Raw genomic sequence first — 18,014 nt, forward strand, 5'->3', positions numbered from 1 at the left:
GTGTAGGACCTACCCTGCTGCTGACCAGTGACATCATCAGAGAGCGACTGGGGGCCTCCGCTCTGGATAGGTCCGTTTTTTTATCCTCTTCTTCCTCTCTCCCTCTGTATCCATACTAGTTGGTTGTTCTTAACTCTCGTTCTCCCCTCGTAACAGTATCCACGAGTACCGTCTGTCTGGCTGGCTGGCCCAGCAGGAAGACATCAACAGGATAGTCCTGTACCAGACAGACAGCAGTATGACTCCCTGGACCCAGCGCTGCATCAGACAGGCTGACTGCATCCTCATCGTGGGCCTGGGGGAACAGGAGCCTGCGCTGGGACAGGTAGGAGAGACTGGGTGAAGAGCTGGAGGTTGATTTGGGCTCAATGTTTGGAGGATTGGTTGACCTATGAAGCTACTCTACTTACAAGCTGCCTCGTTACATTTATTTGTTCAATTTAAAACTTTCGTTGTGAAATTATACATGAACCTCATATTTAAGCTTATTTGTAGAGATATTTATTTTTAAACAGTCTAGTTATGACTGCATCTTATCCTTTAGTACTGTATCTAACCATGCCTCTTTCTCTCTCTCTCTCTCTCTCTGTCTCTCTCTAGTTGGAGCAGATGTTGGAGAACACTGCGGTGAGGGCCCTGAAACAGCTGGTGCTGCTCCATAAAGAGGACGGCTCGGGGCCCTCCAGGACCGTAGAGTGGCTCAACATGAGGAGCTGGTGCTCCGGACACCTCCACCTCCGCTGCCCCCGCCGGGTCTTCTCACGACGCAGCCCCTCAAAACTGGTGCGACTCCCTGGGGAGATGCCATGACTTCTCTTTCTAACTTTCGTTCGTTTTTTTTTTTGTGCTTTTCTTTCATCCGTTTATGCATTCGTTACACACCGACCTTTGCACACATCTGATTGTGTTCCTCCGTTAGATTGAGGATGAGGACGGTTGTAAAGAGAGCTCTGACGATGTAGTAAGAGAGGAGGCTAGTCTGTTTGCAAGCAAAGGTTTTATGGATACTTTAATAGCCTGTTGAGCATGTCCTCTTCATCCAATCTATATATGTTTTTGTTTTATCCTGCACCGAGTGACGGCTCAAAATGAAGCCCTTTGCTGTTCTACGAATAACACGAGTTTTGGTTTTCAAGAGAAATAACATAGTGCTTTAGCTACAAAGGCTTTAGGAATCCCAGCCCAGGTCGTCTTGGGGAAATGATCCATTGACAAGCTTACCAACCACTTACAGCGCTTCGGTGGATAGCAACTGTCGCTAACCAGGCCCAAGTCTGAATGGTTGGACAAGCTCTCGTCTCTAGCGCATGGAAGCCTACAAATTGCTCAGATTATCATCTGAAATCAACGTGTGTGTGTGTGTGCGTGCGTGTGTGGGTGTGCGGGCAGAGGGAGGTGTATGAGAAGGTGTGTGAGAAGACAGCGGACAGACACAGTGATTTCTCTCGGCTGGCCCGGGTACTGACTGGCAACAGCATCGCTCTGGTGCTGGGAGGAGGAGGTGCCAGGTCAGTGGACTCTCTTTTGTGCTAGACTCTCGTTTGTAGATGATCAAGTAGTACATGCTTTACTCCACACTATCGACATCATCAAATGCATGTTTTCAATGACCGTCATGGGACCACAGCTCTTTGCATGAGAAGTCCAGTCTTCTGTTGATTATTATCAAGATTTCTTGTAACATTAATGTCCTTCAGGGTATCTGTAGTCTCGAATTAGTCAGGTTCTTTCGGATCTTTTCAAATTAATGAAAGAAGTGGAAGAAATGCAGTCCTCAGAGTGAGTTTCCTACTCTCTCTGATTGGTTGTTGTCTCTGTCACTCTTGCAGAGGCTGCTCCCACGTGGGAGTGATCAAGGCTATGGAGGAGGCAGGGATTCCCATCGACATCGTGGGCGGGACGTCCATCGGGTCGTTCATCGGGGCGCTGTACGCCGAGGAGAGGAGTGCGGTGCGCACCAAGCAGAGAGCCCGCGAGTGGTCCAAGGTCTGATCCTCCCGCCGCTATACCATCATGCACTTCTCTTGTTTCTATTTGGCACATGCCTTTGTCAGGTGACATGTAGTGTATTAGAGGGGATCAGTTTGAGCACGGCGAGACACAGAATCACTCGTGTTGATTTGTGGATCAGTGATTCTGTGCGGTTCCGACTGAAATGTCGACATCAGACACGCTCATTATTAACCTCCTTCCCTCCCTCCTTACAGGCGATGAACTCCGTATTCAAAACCATCCTTGACCTGACCTATCCCATCACCTCAATGTTCACCGGCGCCGCCTTCAACACCAGCATCTCCAAAGTGTTCCAGGACAAGCAGGCTGAGGTGAGAGGTCACACTATCTGTCAGTGCTACTAGAGATGTCTGTCTGTGAAGGAAACTGGGATAGGTTCAGTCGGCAAACCTTGTGAACAGTTGCAGATAGAGATGTCTTGAATAGAGCTGATGTTGATACCTACTCCACATTTTGGAGAGGCATATTTGTTCTACATAATATATATCCCTCTGAACGTTCCTTATTCCAATTCATATGGAATGTGTGGTCTATGTAACCATATCAGGACCTGTGGTTGCCCTACTTCAACGTGACTACTGACATCACGGCGTCCGCCATGCGTGTGCACCAAGACGGTGAGTGACAGGCAGCTAACCGCTGGCCCCTCCTTCTCTCTGCTCTATCGCTGTTTAGAAATGGACGACTAGATTTCGAAGTTGTCTTGACCGCACTACAGAAGTAATTGTCCTAGTTCTACGCGATTTTGAGTGGAAATTGGATAGCTGTTAGGAAAACTCTCAAGCTGTCAGAGACACACACACACGTTAGATATTTTATTTAGATATATACTCCATATGTATCGCTATATAACTCAATCCACTCACGCTTGTACGGCCCAATATGACTGAGAACAAACGTGGGATTGACATGATCATTCATTCCTAATGTCATTCTGCGTTTGTCGATAACAGCTAGATCATTTAGATGAGAACGCCCTGGTTTTTACTGTATCAGAGTATGGGTTATGGGACTAAAATCCCAGCCCCTTAATTGTACATGTTACATTTTTATTTTATTTTAGTCATTTAGCAGACTCTCTTATCCAGAGCGACTTACAGTTAGTGCATTCATCTTAAGATACCTAGGTGGGGTTAAACTGTGGCGTTTTAGATCAATTGGTTAGATTCTGCATGCGTTTCAGATGTATAATACTAATCGGGAGGTCATACAGCTGGTATGCTAGAGCAACATCCTCTGTTCCCTGCTTGTTTAATATGTTCCTCCATTGACTGACTGACTGACACTTAATATATGGATTGTGTATGTATGTCATGACTGACTGTGAGAAATGCACTAACTGTAGCTAGAATAGACCTAGAGGCTGGGGGTACGACCCCTGCTGACCTCTTGGGGTCACCTTTTGGCTTGTGGAAGGAAACCTACCCCCCCCCCCCAAAATCCAGTCTTAGTACATGTTGCATGCATTCGTTATCACCGGTAATGTCCACTAGTTTGTAAGAGCAAAGGCATTTAAAGAAAGTAACCTATGTTATTTATGTACTGATTTTAGGCCACATAGGCAAATGTAGCAAATGAGTCCTCCTTGATCCTGGATTTGGGGTGTCATAAGGTTGTGCGGTCCTCCAGTCATATCTTCAATGCCTGTCTGCACTTGGCATGTTTACTAACGGCGAGAGCAAAGCTTTACAACGCTCCACCTTCCTCCTCCCTAGTGTAATGTCACTTCCTGTTGACGCAGCCTAGTCCACTCCCACTGCTCATCTCTATTGCTCTCTTTCTCAGGTTATTCCTCCTACCTTTCTCACATCTGTTTTATGTTTAAAACGTGTCTTTAAAACAACACCAAACAAACCATGCCACAGTGACTTCCCTAATGTTCCCTAATTTGCTCATATGGGGACACTTTCACCATCTGCTGTATAGGCTTACTATTAGCCTGGTCCCAGATCTGTTTTGCCATCTTCTATGGTTATTGTTGGGTAGATGGCACAAACAGATCTGGGGCCAGGCTAGTGTACTATAGATGTAGTGTGCTAGTCTCTTCCACCCCTGTCCGCGTCAACAAGTAGGATCCAGAACACTCTTCATTTGCTTTACCCCTCTGCACCCTTACGCCTCTCCCTCCATCCCTCCCTCGCTTCCCATAGTTTCTCCCAATGTGCTTTTCTTTCATACAGCTCTAAATTCCCATTACTGGAGGCTTACAACAGGAATAGAGTGAAATTGCCCCAACACGCTGATCTTGGATCAGTTATGTATTTCCCCCAATAATGGTTAAGTTTAGTATTGGGGGAGGGGAAGCTGATCCTAGATCTGTACCTAGAGAACTTCACACATGGCCAGATCGCAATTTCTGAAGCCGAGTACGTTTTTTTTGTTTTTTTAACACCAACCTCAGGGTTTTCCAACATTGGAAGTTACACCGTTGGCTCGTTCGTAACGCAAGGACTTTGTGTTCACGGTGGCACTATTTCGTTTATGCAACACCCCGTGTTTCCATAAGCCAACCAATGAATGTTAGTCTCTTCGACGTTGTGTAAATGTAGCATTATTTAGTCTTTATTTTTTTTATATTACGCTAGTCGCAAGATGGTGGCTTTTAGAGTATGGTCATAAGCATCAGGTTTATAGATTGCGTGTGTGTGTGTGTGTGTGTGTGTGTGTGTGTGTGTGCGCTAGCTAACTCTCCCTGGCTTGAAGATAGATCTTCCTTTTCATCTTTTTCTAACTCTTACTTCTCTTTCACTGGTCTCCCTCTATCACTCTCTCTCTCGCGATCCCTTTTTCCGAGAATGTTGGTGCATTTTGTAGTAATTTTCTTGTTTGTTGTCGGCTGCTATCTATCTAACCAAGCTAATAATAATTCTTACACTCTAAACAAAACACCAAACAGGACGACTGTGGCTGTTGATAGCCTGGGAAAGAGTAGAAATACACTGAGTGTACAAAACATTAGGAACACCTTCCTAATGTTGAGGTGCATCCCTTTTGCCTTCAGAACAACCTCAATTTGTCGAGTCATGGACTCTACAAGTCCTGGACTCTACAAGGTGTTGAAAGCGTTCCGCAGGGACGTTGGCCCATGTTGACTCCATTGCTTCCCTTCGTTGTGTCAAGTTGGCAGAATGTCCTTTGAGTGGTGGACAATTCGTGATACACATGGGAAACTGTTGAGCGTGAAACCCAGCAGCGTTGCAGTTCTTGACACAAACCGGTGCGCCTGGCACCTACTACCGTACCCCGTTCAAAAGCACTTACATTTTTTTTGTCTTGCCCGTTGGCACACGTACACAATCCATGTCTCAACTGTCTCAAGGCTTAAAAATCCTTCTCTAACTTTTTCCTCCCCTTCATCTTCACTGATTTTGAAGTGGATTTAACAAGTGATATCATAAGGGATCATAGCTGTCACCTGGTCAGTCTATGTCATGGAAAGAGCAGGTGTTAATGTCTTGTGCACTCAGTGTATGCAGGTCTCCATTTTCCAATGAGGTTTCTGAACTAATACATGATTACGGTGTTCATGGTTCCTTTTGAGTGGTTTAGGAGAGTAAATGGATGACACCATTTTAACTATTAGTTTAAAATTCACTGTAATATTAATGCTGTGATGCTATTTAGTTATTTTCTATCTGTATTTAAAAAATGTAATTGTCATCTACAGTCCTCTGTGCTATCTGTTTTAGTTCTCGAACTGGCCTCTCTGGTTATTTACTTGTAGGACTGGCCTCTCTGGTTATTTACTTCTAGGACTGGCCTCTCTGGTTATTTACTTCTAGAACTGGCCTCTCTGGTTATTTACTTCTAGGACTGGCCTCTCTGGTTATTTACTTCTAGGACTGGCCTCTGGTTATTTACTTCTAGGACTGGCCTCTCTGGTTATTTACTTCTAGGACTGGCCTCTCTGGTTATTTACTTCTAGGACTGGCCTCTCTGGGTATTTACTTCTAGGACTGGCCTCTCTGGGTATTTACTTCTAGGACTGGCCTCTCTGGGTATTTACTTCTAGAACTGGCCTCTCTGGTTATTTACTTCTAGAACTGGCCTCTGGTTATTTACTTCTAGAACTGGCCTCTGGTTATTTACTTCTAGAACTGGCCTCTGGTTATTTACTTCTAGAACTGGCCTCTCTGGTTATTTACTTCTAGAACTGGCCTCTCTGGTTATTTACTTCTAGAACTGGCCTCTCTGGTTATTTACTTCTAGAACTGGCCTCTCTGGTTATTTACTTCTAGAACTGGCCTCTCTGGTTATTTACTTCTAGAACTGGCCTCTCTGGTTATTTACTTCTAGACTGGCCTCTCTGGTTATTTACTTCTAGGACTGGCCTCTCTGGTTATTTACTTCTAGGACTGGCCTCTGGTTATTTACTTCTAGGACTGGCCTCTCTGGTTATTTACTTCTAGGACTGGCCTCTCTGGTTATTTACTTCTAGGACTGGCCTCTCTGGGTATTTACTTCTAGGGCTGGCCTCTCTGGGTATTTACTTCTAGGGCTGGCCTCTCTGGTTATTTACTTCTAGGACTGGCCTCTCTGGTTATTTACTTCTAGGACTGGCCTCTCTGGTTATTTACTTCTAGGACTGGCCTCTCTGGTTATTTACTTCTAGGACTGGCCTCTCTGGTTATTTACTTCTAGGACTGGTCTCTCTGGTTATTTACTTCTAGGGCTGGCCTCTCTGGGTATTTACTTCTAGGGCTGGCCTCTCTGGGTATTTACTTCAAGAACTGGCCTCTCTGGTTACTTACTTCTAGAAACATTGTGTTATGTTACCTGGCCATGTTCACTGAGGGTTTTATATTGTATACGTCAGATACAATTTCAGGTCGTTTTACGTTTTTAGATTGTATACATCGAGCGTTCTGGACATGTTTTGCCCCTTTTGTCTCCTGCTCTTTTCTGTCCCTCACTCTCTCTATATATCTGGCCATCTCTAGCTCTGTCTTGCTCCTAGGTTTTACAAAATGACGGAAACTTTCCAAAGTTCTCAGGTTTTTCAGAAATCCCGGTTGGAGGATTCCCAGAATCAATTGAGAATTCTTCAACTGGAATCTCCCCAACAAATACGGGAACTTTGGGAACGTTTCTGTCAATGTGGAACCCTAATCTCTCCTCTCTCCTTTGTCTCACTCCTTGTCTCTCTTTCTCTCTCTCTGTCTGTGTGTGACGTGGGGCTATTTGTCCATGTTTGATGTCCCCTCTCCATCTTCCATTCTGACAGGCTCGCTGTGGCGCTATGTTAGAGCGAGTGCCTCCTACACCCCCTATTTACCTCCCCTCTGCGACCCCAAGGATGGCCACCTGCTTGTGGATGGTTGCTATGTTAACAATGTCCCAGGTCAGAGTTCAAAGTTCAAACCCCGATCCGTCTCAACCCCAAAAAGGAGTGGTCGAAGTTGCTCCTGACCACTGATACAGGGTCATATTATTTTCACCCACCTGATGGTTGATGTTAGGATTGAGGTTATGTCATCTGATCCCAGATCTGGGGTTAGGGGCAACTTCTACCTTAAGCTCCTTGAAACAACCGACAATCAACCACTCCCTCCCCCTCATGTTCCGTCTCACCTTAACCCCACCTGACCAGTCGGACATTGGGAACCCATGGTTTGGAAGGAAAGCTAGGCTAATAATACAGTGTATATTTCGGTGTCTGAGTGGAGGGGATGCAATGTTTCGCTCCCCTACACCCAGAACCACCCATTCTTAACACCAATACTTCTCTATTCAATTTGGCTTCAATAGTTCACACTCATACACACGACAGTTCCGAATTGGCTTTGTCCCGCCCTCCCAGTGTCAGTAAGCCCCTCCCCATGCCTCCGGATTGGCAGTGAGGCTCTGCTCATGCAGGTACATATCCATGGGTCAGACAGAGAGGTGCATGATGGTCCTGCTTTTGGTGCCCCGCCCCCTCCCTGTTTTTGGTTCTCCATGCTGCTCCACTTCATCTCCCGAGTTCTCCTGCACTTGGCTGGTATACTACACACCAAGTGTACACTCACTCGCCTGCTTCTTCCTGAGCATGTTACACAGGCATTTCCCTGAGGCCTTTCCACGCAGCTTGCTGCTTGTCGTTTCCCACGTTCTAAAGCTTGGGTCTCAGTCACTCGTTTGTCAGTGTAGGTCCATAGGTTATAGCTTTTTTGCGTATCGACCTAGCTATAGGAACACAACATGTAGCGTTCTCTTCAGGGTTTTGAAGCTGATCCTATGGTGTCGGGAAATAAAGGTTTTGTGTTGAGGTCAGAGAAGATCACCATATAGGCTATTTCATGTTTTTGTTTTGTTTATGTGGTCAGTAGTAGTTTTTTCTGTGTCCATTTGTCTGTCCGTTCGTCCATAGCTTGATCCCATGTCGTCATACCGAGCAGTGCTTATGAATGGCTTCTGTCAACCATTTGTACCCCCCCCTCCCCCAGCAGCTACACCTCCCCTGTCCATGTATGTGCATGTGTCTGTGTACTGTACACTTCTATAGATCTACTCTTTACATATATATTGATGACAGTGTTGCTGATGCTACCCGTTTCCCTTTAGCTTTTTCTAGCGAGATGCCAAAAGTGTTCTGGATCCTACCAATGCCCATAGACGAACATACAGTTCCATCACTCTTGTCAGTGAAGGGCTTGACTGAAGCCTCAAATTAAATGTGGGCTGAAAATGGTGACTATGCGTTTTGTTAGTACTTCTAAGTCCCGAACTAGTTCAGTTCAATGATTCCACACTGAAATTCTTCAGTCTCGTATGTCCCCTTCAAACTCCACACACAGCGGCATCCTTCTCTTCCTCTGGTGCTCCTTCTCCTTCCAATCCATGCAGCGCCCAGCCTCCCCCTGCCCTCTGCTGGTCCGGAGTGGTATTACAGGACCACAGCTCTGGGCAGGGCTGGCTGGTTGCCCCTAACATGTTCACTAGTGTCTGAGAGATCTCCAAATGCTGTGACCAGACTACCAACCTCCAGTGCTCCTTGTGTCTAGTTGGGGAGTCGGGGAACTGAAGGCGAGGTTTAAAAAGGTTCCTCATACCTGTATTTTTGGTGATTTTTGTTTTCTTCACCCTTTTTGTATGTTTTCACCAAAGTGCTGTAAAACACACCACTTTTTATAAATGGTTCTAAAAACAAAAGCTTCACTTTGGCTCGATAACCTTTCACAAGGGTTAACTCACAGGGAGCATAAGGTTGTGGTTGGGGACAGAGTCTGGAGATCGAACCAACCCTTGATACTCTGTGGCTGCACCCATACCCCTGTGCCTAGACCTGATACACACACACACACACACACACACACACAGGTCTCTGTGCATGGCAAGGTGTTTCAGGGGATGCAGAAGCAATTTGAGAGGTTGAGCAGCACCACATTCACATCCCGTGGCTAACCCTTTGGCGGTTACCCACCTCTGGGTTAACCAATTGGGATTGCATCCCTTTGGTTTGGGGCCGTGGTCTGCTGCCAAAACGCATGACTAACCTGAAGTTACACCAACATTATTGAGATGTTATCCCCTCCCTCCCCCTGGGTGTGGCTCACAGGGTCACTGTGGCGCTATGTGAGGGCGAGCATGACCCTCTCAGGGTACCTGCCGCCCCTCTGCGACCCCAAAGATGGCAACTTGCTTATGGACGGGGGCTACATCAACAACCTGCCAGGCAAGTAGATGATGATGAGGAGGAGAATAGGAAAGAGGGAGGAGGGAAGGGGTAGTAGGACATTTTCAGAGTTAGTTGGGGGGGGGGTGTTGCGAGATCATCCATGGGTCGGGGCTGTCATTGACGATGGTGAAGAGGACAGTTTGACCGAATTCAGTTGCTTTTTCTACCATCTGAGCAGTGGGAATGAGCGTTCAAGTCATTTCCATTGTCAAAATGTTCAAATTTAATTTGCCAACAATCTTTTCAAAATATAGCCATAGAGGCAATTGACTGAGGGGGGGAAAACAAATATGTAAGTGAACCCCGTAGTGAATTTGAAATTGTTCTGTAACATGCTTTCAGCTCAGGATAGATCTTTACCTAATCAGATGGGAGTAAATACAACAGAGAGTCAAGTGTTAGTGATGGTGGACACTGGCGGTACAAAGTATCCCAAGTATCCCATTGTCCAGCTTTTTAAATCAGCACTAAATCAACAGAGTTTCAGAATGCTATGTGTCTGTTAGTCAGGCTTCCTGGTGTCTTACTGGCTGAGAACATCTAAAGGGGCGGGGCCTACCGTATTCCTCAAATTATTGGGGTGTTGATAGAGTTGTGATTTAGGCAACTTACAAACAATATATAGTTAGCGTTCTCAATTCCATAAAACACAATAAAAGCCCATGCTTCTAAATCAGTGACTTATTAGACACCAGTCGGCTCTGACAGTACATTCCCTTCCAATTTGAATACGAAACGCAGTATCATGTCCCTCAACAAACTGGTATTCAATAGGATGTTACCAATTTGGGAGTTCTACCAAATGGATGTATTGATTGCCTGTTGCATTCCAGCTGGGGGAAAAAGACAACTTGGGGAGAAAAAAAGAAGAAGAAAAAGTTCTGCATGCTACTCAAATGTCCCTCTTCTCTCTATGCTACTGTTATCTCCTCTTGGAAGTCGGCATTGTAGCGTGCAGAAGAAAAACAATGAAACACAAAACCATGTTTCACAAACCTGATGAAGTTGAACATCCTCCTTCTCTATTTTGGCTGATTTAGGTTCATTTTAGATGTGGAATCTCCTTGTGGTTTGTGCCACATGGTCGGGTGGCTTCGAGGTCTACAATACGTGTGATTATTTGATGATTTGGGTGGACACACCCACAGAGTTGGACCCAGTGTCTATCGGGATAAAGCAATGACTAGTCTCACATTCTAAAAGGCAGAAGAGGCCCAATGCCATAGCCACCATCTAGTGTTTATGATGGATTTAGATAGCTAGTACCCATAGAACTAACGCAAATGATACGTTTACTCTTCAAAATGTAGGCGTGGCTAATTTTTAAAAATTTTGTCATTTAGCAGACGCTATTATCCAGAGCAACTTACAGAAGAAATTAGGGTTAAGTGCCTTGCTCAAGGACACATTGACTGATTTTTATTCGGCTCGGGGATTCGAACCGGCGACCTTTGGTTTACTAGACCAACACTCTAAACCGCTAGGCTGCCTGCCAGTTCCTTGAACACATTGGGTCAACACTGTGGAGTGTACTGGTGAGACCTGCACCCTTCACGGGTTTACTTGGTCTCAAACCCTGTCTGGGACTCGCACCATAAACACACACCAAGGCTGCATTATCAACCATGCAGGAGTGAACAAAACGTGGAGTAAAGAATTCACCCAAACATTGGGACCATCAGAAAAAATGTTGAGGTGCAGTAGGGCGACATGAGTAGATGCACTGTATACAACTGGAAATGAAGTGAAGTTTGATGTGATTATCCAGTTGATGATAATCCAGCCAATTGGGATGTCTGTTTCTGGTGGAGTGAGTTTGAATATGGTAATAAAGTATATGAAGGACAACGTTCCTATTAGGAGACAACCACAATAACCCCAGACTGGGTTTTCCTTATCGTCCCTGCTGCCGGCTCGTGTACGTCTGTGTGTGTGTGTGTGTGTGTGTGTCACAACGTGACGTCCCACAGCGGACATCGCGAGGAACATGGGCGCCAAGACTGTCATCGCCATCGACGTAGGTAGCCAGGACGAGACGGACCTCTGTAACTACGGCGACAGCCTGTCGGGCTGGTGGTTGCTGTGGAAACGGATCAACCCCTGGGCAGAGAAAGTGAAGGTATGATGATCAATGCAAATGACCCCATACAACGACACGCGCGCACTTCCATGCACACTCACACATTCTCACACCCTATCGTCTATACCCACCCAGGTTCCAGACATGGCAGAGATCCAGTCCAGGCTGGCCTATGTGTCGTGTGTACGTCAGCTGGAAGTGGTGAAGAAGAGTGCCTACTGCGAGTACATCAGACCACCCATCGACCGCTTCAAGACAATGGACTTCGGCAAGTTTGACGAGATCTACGTGAGTTCCACAATTCCTTCTCAACACCTCTGTCTCGTCTCCTTATGCCGGCTCTGGGATATGTTCAAAATGTATTTTACATTCATGATCTCTTTTTTTGAATGTAATTGTTAGAGAAAATAAAATGTTAGATAACAGCTGACATGAAGTTTGGTAAAATACAGTCTCCTGTTCATAGCTAACAAATCACACGGTAAAAGACCATCTTTGTAGCTTGGTCTCCACCAGACTCTATTGCTACAGTAGCTTGTTAGTGTACCACATGGTCTGTTACCCCAGGCTAACCTGTCCTCTCTGTCAGGATGTGGGCTACCAGCACGGCAAGCTGCTCTTCACCGGCTGGGCCCGTGGTGACATCATCGACAACATGCTCAAGGACCACCGCTCGGCAGACTACAACGACAGCAAGACCAAGGCGGACGTGAGTCACACACACACACACACACACGTCACAGACTTTACATTCACCATCTCACAGCTGCTCCACTTTACATTAACACATAGTTACATTTCTATAACGTTATTATAACCGTCTTTACATTACGACCTTCTCCTAACATAACATTTACCTAACGTTATTATAACAGTCTTTACATTATGACATTCTCCTAACATAACATTTACCTAACGTTATTATAACAGTCTTTACATTATGACATTCTCCTAACATAACATTTACCTAACGTTATTATAACCGTCTTTACATTATGACATTCTCCTAACATAATATTTACCTAACGTTATTATAACAGTCTTTACATTATGACATTCTCCTAACATAATATTTACCTAACGTTATTATAACAGTCTTTACATTATGACATTCTCCTAAAATAATATTTACCTAACGTTATTATAACAGTCTTTACATTATGACATTCTCCTAACATAACATTTACCTAACGTTATTATAACAGTCTTTACATTATGACATTCTCCTAACATAACATTTACCTAACGTTATTATAACAGTCTTTACATTATGACATTCTCCTAACATAACATTTACCTAACGTTATTATAACATTCCCATGACATTCTCTTGTTTTAAGCTGTGTTCGTTGGTACATTTTACACGAATTCTAACATTCTCGTTAACATAATGACATTATCTTGTTTGTATTCCAGTCGTGTACGTGTCCAGGGTCAGACTTCACTGACCTGGCTGAGATCGTGTCCAGGATTGAGCCGGTTCAGACATACGTCGATCCCGACGCTGATGCTGCTGAGGGTAAGAGGCTGTTATAAAGTGGAAAATGTACCGAAGTCTGGTCGAGCAGTAACCCTACTAGCAACGTCGATAAGGGTTTGAGCTTTTCCCCTTCCTCTCTGTTTCCCTCTTTACCGTGTCCTGACTCTTCCAAGTGTCCTGAAATCAAATAATAATCACTGCTCCAGAGCCAGTGTCCATGAAGCCTGTCAGATTAGGATTGCTGATCTAGAATCAGGTTTGCCTTTCAGATCATAATGAATAAGATTTATTTGGAAAGATCCTAGATCAGCACTCCTACTCTGAGACTATTTGTGAATACAGGCCCTGGTCACCTTTAAAAAAAATATTGAATGAATGTATCTTTACTTAAATTGTAGCTCCTTTACGATAGAATATACATGGAGAGAGACACTATATATACAAAAGTATGTGGACACCTCTTCAAATTAGTGGATTCAGCTATTTCAGCCAGACCTGTTGCTGACAGGTGTATAAAGTCTCCAGACCAACATTGGCAGTAAAATGTCCTTACTGAAGAGCTCAGTGACTTTCAACGTGGCACCGTCATAGGATACCACCTTTCCAACAAGTCAGTTCGTCAAATTTCTGCCCTGCTGGAGCTTCCCCGGTCAACTGTAAGTGCTGTTATTGTGAAGTGTAAACATCTAAGCGCAACAACGGTTCAGCCGCGAGGTGGTAGGCCACACAATCACACAGAACGGGACCGCCGAGGGCTGAAGCACGGAAATATCGTCTGTCCTCAGTTGCAACACTCACGACAAGTTCTAAACTGCCTCCGGAAGCAACATCGGCACAAGAACTGTTCGTCGGGAGTTTCATGAAATGGGTTTCCATGGCCGAGCAGCCGCACACAAGCCTAAGATCACCATGCGCAATGCCAAGCATCGGCTGGAGTGGTGGAAAGGCGTTCTCTGGAGTGATGAATCACGCTTCACCATCTGGCAGTCTGACGGACGAATTTGGTTTTTGCGTATGCCAGGAGAATGCTACCTGCCCAAATGCATAGTGTCAACTGTAAAGTTTGGTTGAGGAGGAATAATGGTCTGGGCTGTTTTATAGCCCCCTGTTTTAGTTCCAGAGAAGAGAAATCTTAATGCTACAGCATACAATGACGTTCTAGACGATTCTGCGCTTCCAATTTTGAGGCAACAGTCTGGGGAAGACCCTTTCCTGTTTATGCATGACAAAGCCCCTGTGCACAAAGTGAGGTCCATACAGAAATTATTTGTCGAGATCAGTGTGGAAGAACTTGACTGGCCTGCACAGAGCCCTGACCTCAACCCCATCGAACACCTTTGGGATGAATTGGGAATGCCGACTGCAAGCCAGGCCTAATCGCCCAACGTCAGTGCCCGACCTCACTAATGTTCTTGTGGCTGAATGGAAGCAAATCCCCACAGCAACGTTCCAACATCTAGTGGAAAGCCTTCCCAGAATAGTGGAGACTGTTATAGCAGTAAAGGGGGGGCACAAATCCATATCAATGCCCATGATTTTTTAATGAGATCTTTGACGAGCAGGTGTCCACATACTTTTGGTCATGTAGTGCATCACATGGCAATCTTCAGTCTTGTTGCTTGTGCTACCGTATGGCTAGTCTCTTTCATAGTGCATAACTGTGTCTGTGTGTCCCACAGCGGGGGATGAGTCGGACTGCCTGACGGAGTATGAGGAGGACGGGATGGACACGGTGAGAGAAGAAGAGGAGGAGGAAGAGGAGGAGGAGGAAGAAGAGGGGGAACAGGAACTCGATGACCTCTCCCCCGGAGAGTGGGGCCAGAACGGAGTCTTCCAGGCAGTACGTGTAACACACAGACATCAGAATCTCACTCACACACTCACACACCCTGCTGTTAGTAGTGACTGTCTGTGTGTTGTTCCTCTAGGATGAGGAGAAGTCAGTCCGCCAGCGGAGGAAAACAGAAGGTGACACCAACACCTACTCCGAGCTCTCCGACTGCTGACAGGAGGAGAGGAAAAATGAAAAAGAGACAGGCTCTGGGTCCAAAAACTAAGAGGTGGAAGATGAGAGTTTGATGTCGGGCAATTTCTGCAGCTACTGTAGCTTAAATACTTATTTTTTCCCTCAACCCTAATCTACCACGCTTGATTCTAATAATTAGCTGGTTTATCAAATAAATCAGGTTAGTTACATCAAGGGTTGAAAACCTACTGGAGAGCTCTCCAGGAACAGTGATGGAGAGCCCCACTCTAACCCCTGACCCTTAACCCGGAAGCCCAGTGTGACTTGGACCATGAATGGGACCCTCTCCAATCTGAAGATGGACTCGACTGGGACCCCACCACTCTGTTTCCCTCCCACCACTCCACTCCTGCCAAAGCTGAAATACTTTTATTGGGGTGACTAAAGGGTGTCCCTCATACCACAGGGAACACATTAGTACTTGGTTGAAGTTAAACACCTGGTCTCTTTAAAGCTTTCAGCTCCAATGCTTTGGCCCTATTCAGACTGTCTGTCTGCATGTCCTGTCTGTCCATAATCAGGAGAGGTTCTCATTGATGGTACACTGTTCTCTGTTCAGACACACATGGGTATTACGTGGATGGAAGTTGGAGAGAGGTGTGTGTGTGTGTGTGTGTCATTACGATTTATTTGCTAGTAGTAGTATTGATGTTGAATGGAGAGAGAGATGTAAAAGACTGCTAAAGAAATGACAGGTACAAAACCGCTGCTGCGCACAAACGGTAGAAAGACTGATGTATACTGAACAAAAAATATAAAGACAACATGCAACAATTTCAAAAGTGTAAGGGAGTTAGTTCATATTGAAATTCATTAGGCCCTAATCTATAGATTTCAAATGACTGGGCAGGGGAGCAGCCTGGGAGGGCATAGGTCCACCCACTGGGGGGCCAGGACCAGCCAATTAGAATAAGTTCTTCCCCACAAAAGGACTTTATTACAAACAGAAATACTCCTCAGTTTCACCAGCTGTCAGGGGGTCTGGTTTCAGACGGTCCCGCAGATGAAGAAGCCGGATGTTCAGGTCCTTGACTGGCGTGGTCTGCGGTTGTGAGGCCGGTTGGACGTACTGCCAAATTCACAAAAACAACATTGGTGTCGGCTTATGGTACAGAAATGAACATTTTAAATTCTCTGGCAACCGCTCTGGTGGACATTCCTGCAGTCAGCATGCCAATTGCACACTCCCTCAAAACGTGAGACATCTGTGGCATTGTGTTTCGTAATAAAACTGCACATTTTACTGGCCTTTTATTGTCCCCAGCACAAGGTGCACCTGTGTAATGATCATGCTTTTTAAATCAGCTACTTGATATGCCACACCAGTCAGGTGGATGGATTATCTTGGCAAAGGAGAAATGCTCACAAAGAGATTTTAAACCAATTTTTTGCGTATTAAGAATGTCTGGGATATTTTATTTCTGCTCATGAAACATGGGACCAACACTTTACATGTTGCAGTTTATATTTTTGTTCAGTGTACATTATTGGATGTTTGAAGTAGGGAGGTGAACATGTGTAGAGGAGAGGTGTGTGTCAATGGTTTCCACCATGCTTGCTACTACTGTATGCTGCTTGTTTCAAGCAGAGGATAACAATGCCTTTTTAACCTGAATTTAACCGTTTAAAAACGTTGGAGGGGAGACTTTGCCAATGGACCTTTTAGTATAGAAACCCCCCTCTCCCTACTTGCCTAATGCTTGCATGGGGTCCTGTGTACTCCCTAACCAACAAGTGTCAAACTCATTCCACGAAGGCCAAGTGTCTGTTGGTTTTCGCTCCTTCCTTTTACTTGATGAATTTAAGGTCACTAATTAGTAAAGAACTCCCTGCACTTGGTTGTCTAGGTCTTAATTGAAAGGAAGAACCAAACGCCTGCAGAAACTAGGCCCTCCATAGATTGAGTTTGACACCCCTGCCCTCAAATGGTCACAGAATAATTCAGTCTAATCTTAGTAATAACTATATAGACATGATACATACTTTACACCTGTTAATACTCAGAAATATGTATATAATAAATCATTTCTATGTCTGTTTTTCTGCTGCAAAACTTGGGACTCTTTTCGCCTGAGAGATGTCCTTCCTAAATCCATTCAAATGTGCACTGAATGTTTTTTGTTTGTTGCCAATTTAGTTTTATTTATTTGTTTAGCTTTTACCACTGGCTTTTTTAAAGCCTTTTTTTATCACTGAACAAAGAGGGAAAAAATCCTAATGGAAAATTCTAATTACGGACATGAATAATGAACTGTACTGTCCTTTCTTATTAGCTTGGGTTTTGCTATTTTGCACGGATGAATATAAAGAATAATTCCTTGGTTGGAAAGGTTTGTTTTATCTTCCTTAAGATGCCCTATGGAGACAGGATGGTATGGGATGTCATTTCAATTTAAAGAAATGTTCAAATGCATACTGCATAATAAATCTAAATTAATGCAAACATTTTGTTTTTATTTTATAACAGGTAGAGGAGAGGATTTCTCCTGTAACTACTTTTACTGTACCTGTAGTTTCTGAAGTTGTCCACAGGAGGGAGCCCTGTTCATTCAACGTGATGAGAACCCCAACACTACTCTACTGAATCATCATAGTTTGCCAGCGCCACACCTCCCTCTCTCTCTCTACACAGCAGAGAAGGATGTGCAGAAACACGTCCAGAAGCGGCTCATCCATGCACCCTCTCACTCCACCCCAGCCTCAGCTCCACATCCCTGGGTGCAGCGTCTGCAGTTCCCCCTCAGTGAAATTACTCAAC

General features: G+C 44.9%; 1 protein-coding gene across 1 annotated transcript in view; it reads left to right on the top strand.

Moving 5' to 3' along the window:
• Nucleotides 1-17,699, top strand: part of LOC115142440 (patatin-like phospholipase domain-containing protein 6) — a 37,607-nt gene extending 19,908 nt beyond the window's left edge. Inside the window, 15 exon segments of the mRNA XM_029681904.2 lie at nucleotides 7-70; nucleotides 157-325; nucleotides 601-783; nucleotides 1,390-1,508; nucleotides 1,830-1,986; nucleotides 2,208-2,324; nucleotides 2,561-2,630; nucleotides 7,238-7,354; nucleotides 9,551-9,667; nucleotides 11,641-11,789; nucleotides 11,886-12,038; nucleotides 12,340-12,459; nucleotides 13,167-13,269; nucleotides 14,910-15,070; nucleotides 15,159-17,699. Coding sequence (XP_029537764.2) covers nucleotides 7-70; nucleotides 157-325; nucleotides 601-783; nucleotides 1,390-1,508; nucleotides 1,830-1,986; nucleotides 2,208-2,324; nucleotides 2,561-2,630; nucleotides 7,238-7,354; nucleotides 9,551-9,667; nucleotides 11,641-11,789; nucleotides 11,886-12,038; nucleotides 12,340-12,459; nucleotides 13,167-13,269; nucleotides 14,910-15,070; nucleotides 15,159-15,236 — 1,877 coding nt within the window. The 3' untranslated portion in view covers nucleotides 15,237-17,699.
• The last annotated feature ends 315 nt before the right edge of the window (nucleotides 17,700-18,014 follow it).

This window comes from Oncorhynchus nerka, linkage group LG21 (assembly GCF_034236695.1).
Source record: "Oncorhynchus nerka isolate Pitt River linkage group LG21, Oner_Uvic_2.0, whole genome shotgun sequence".
NCBI lineage: Eukaryota > Metazoa > Chordata > Actinopteri > Salmoniformes > Salmonidae > Oncorhynchus > Oncorhynchus nerka.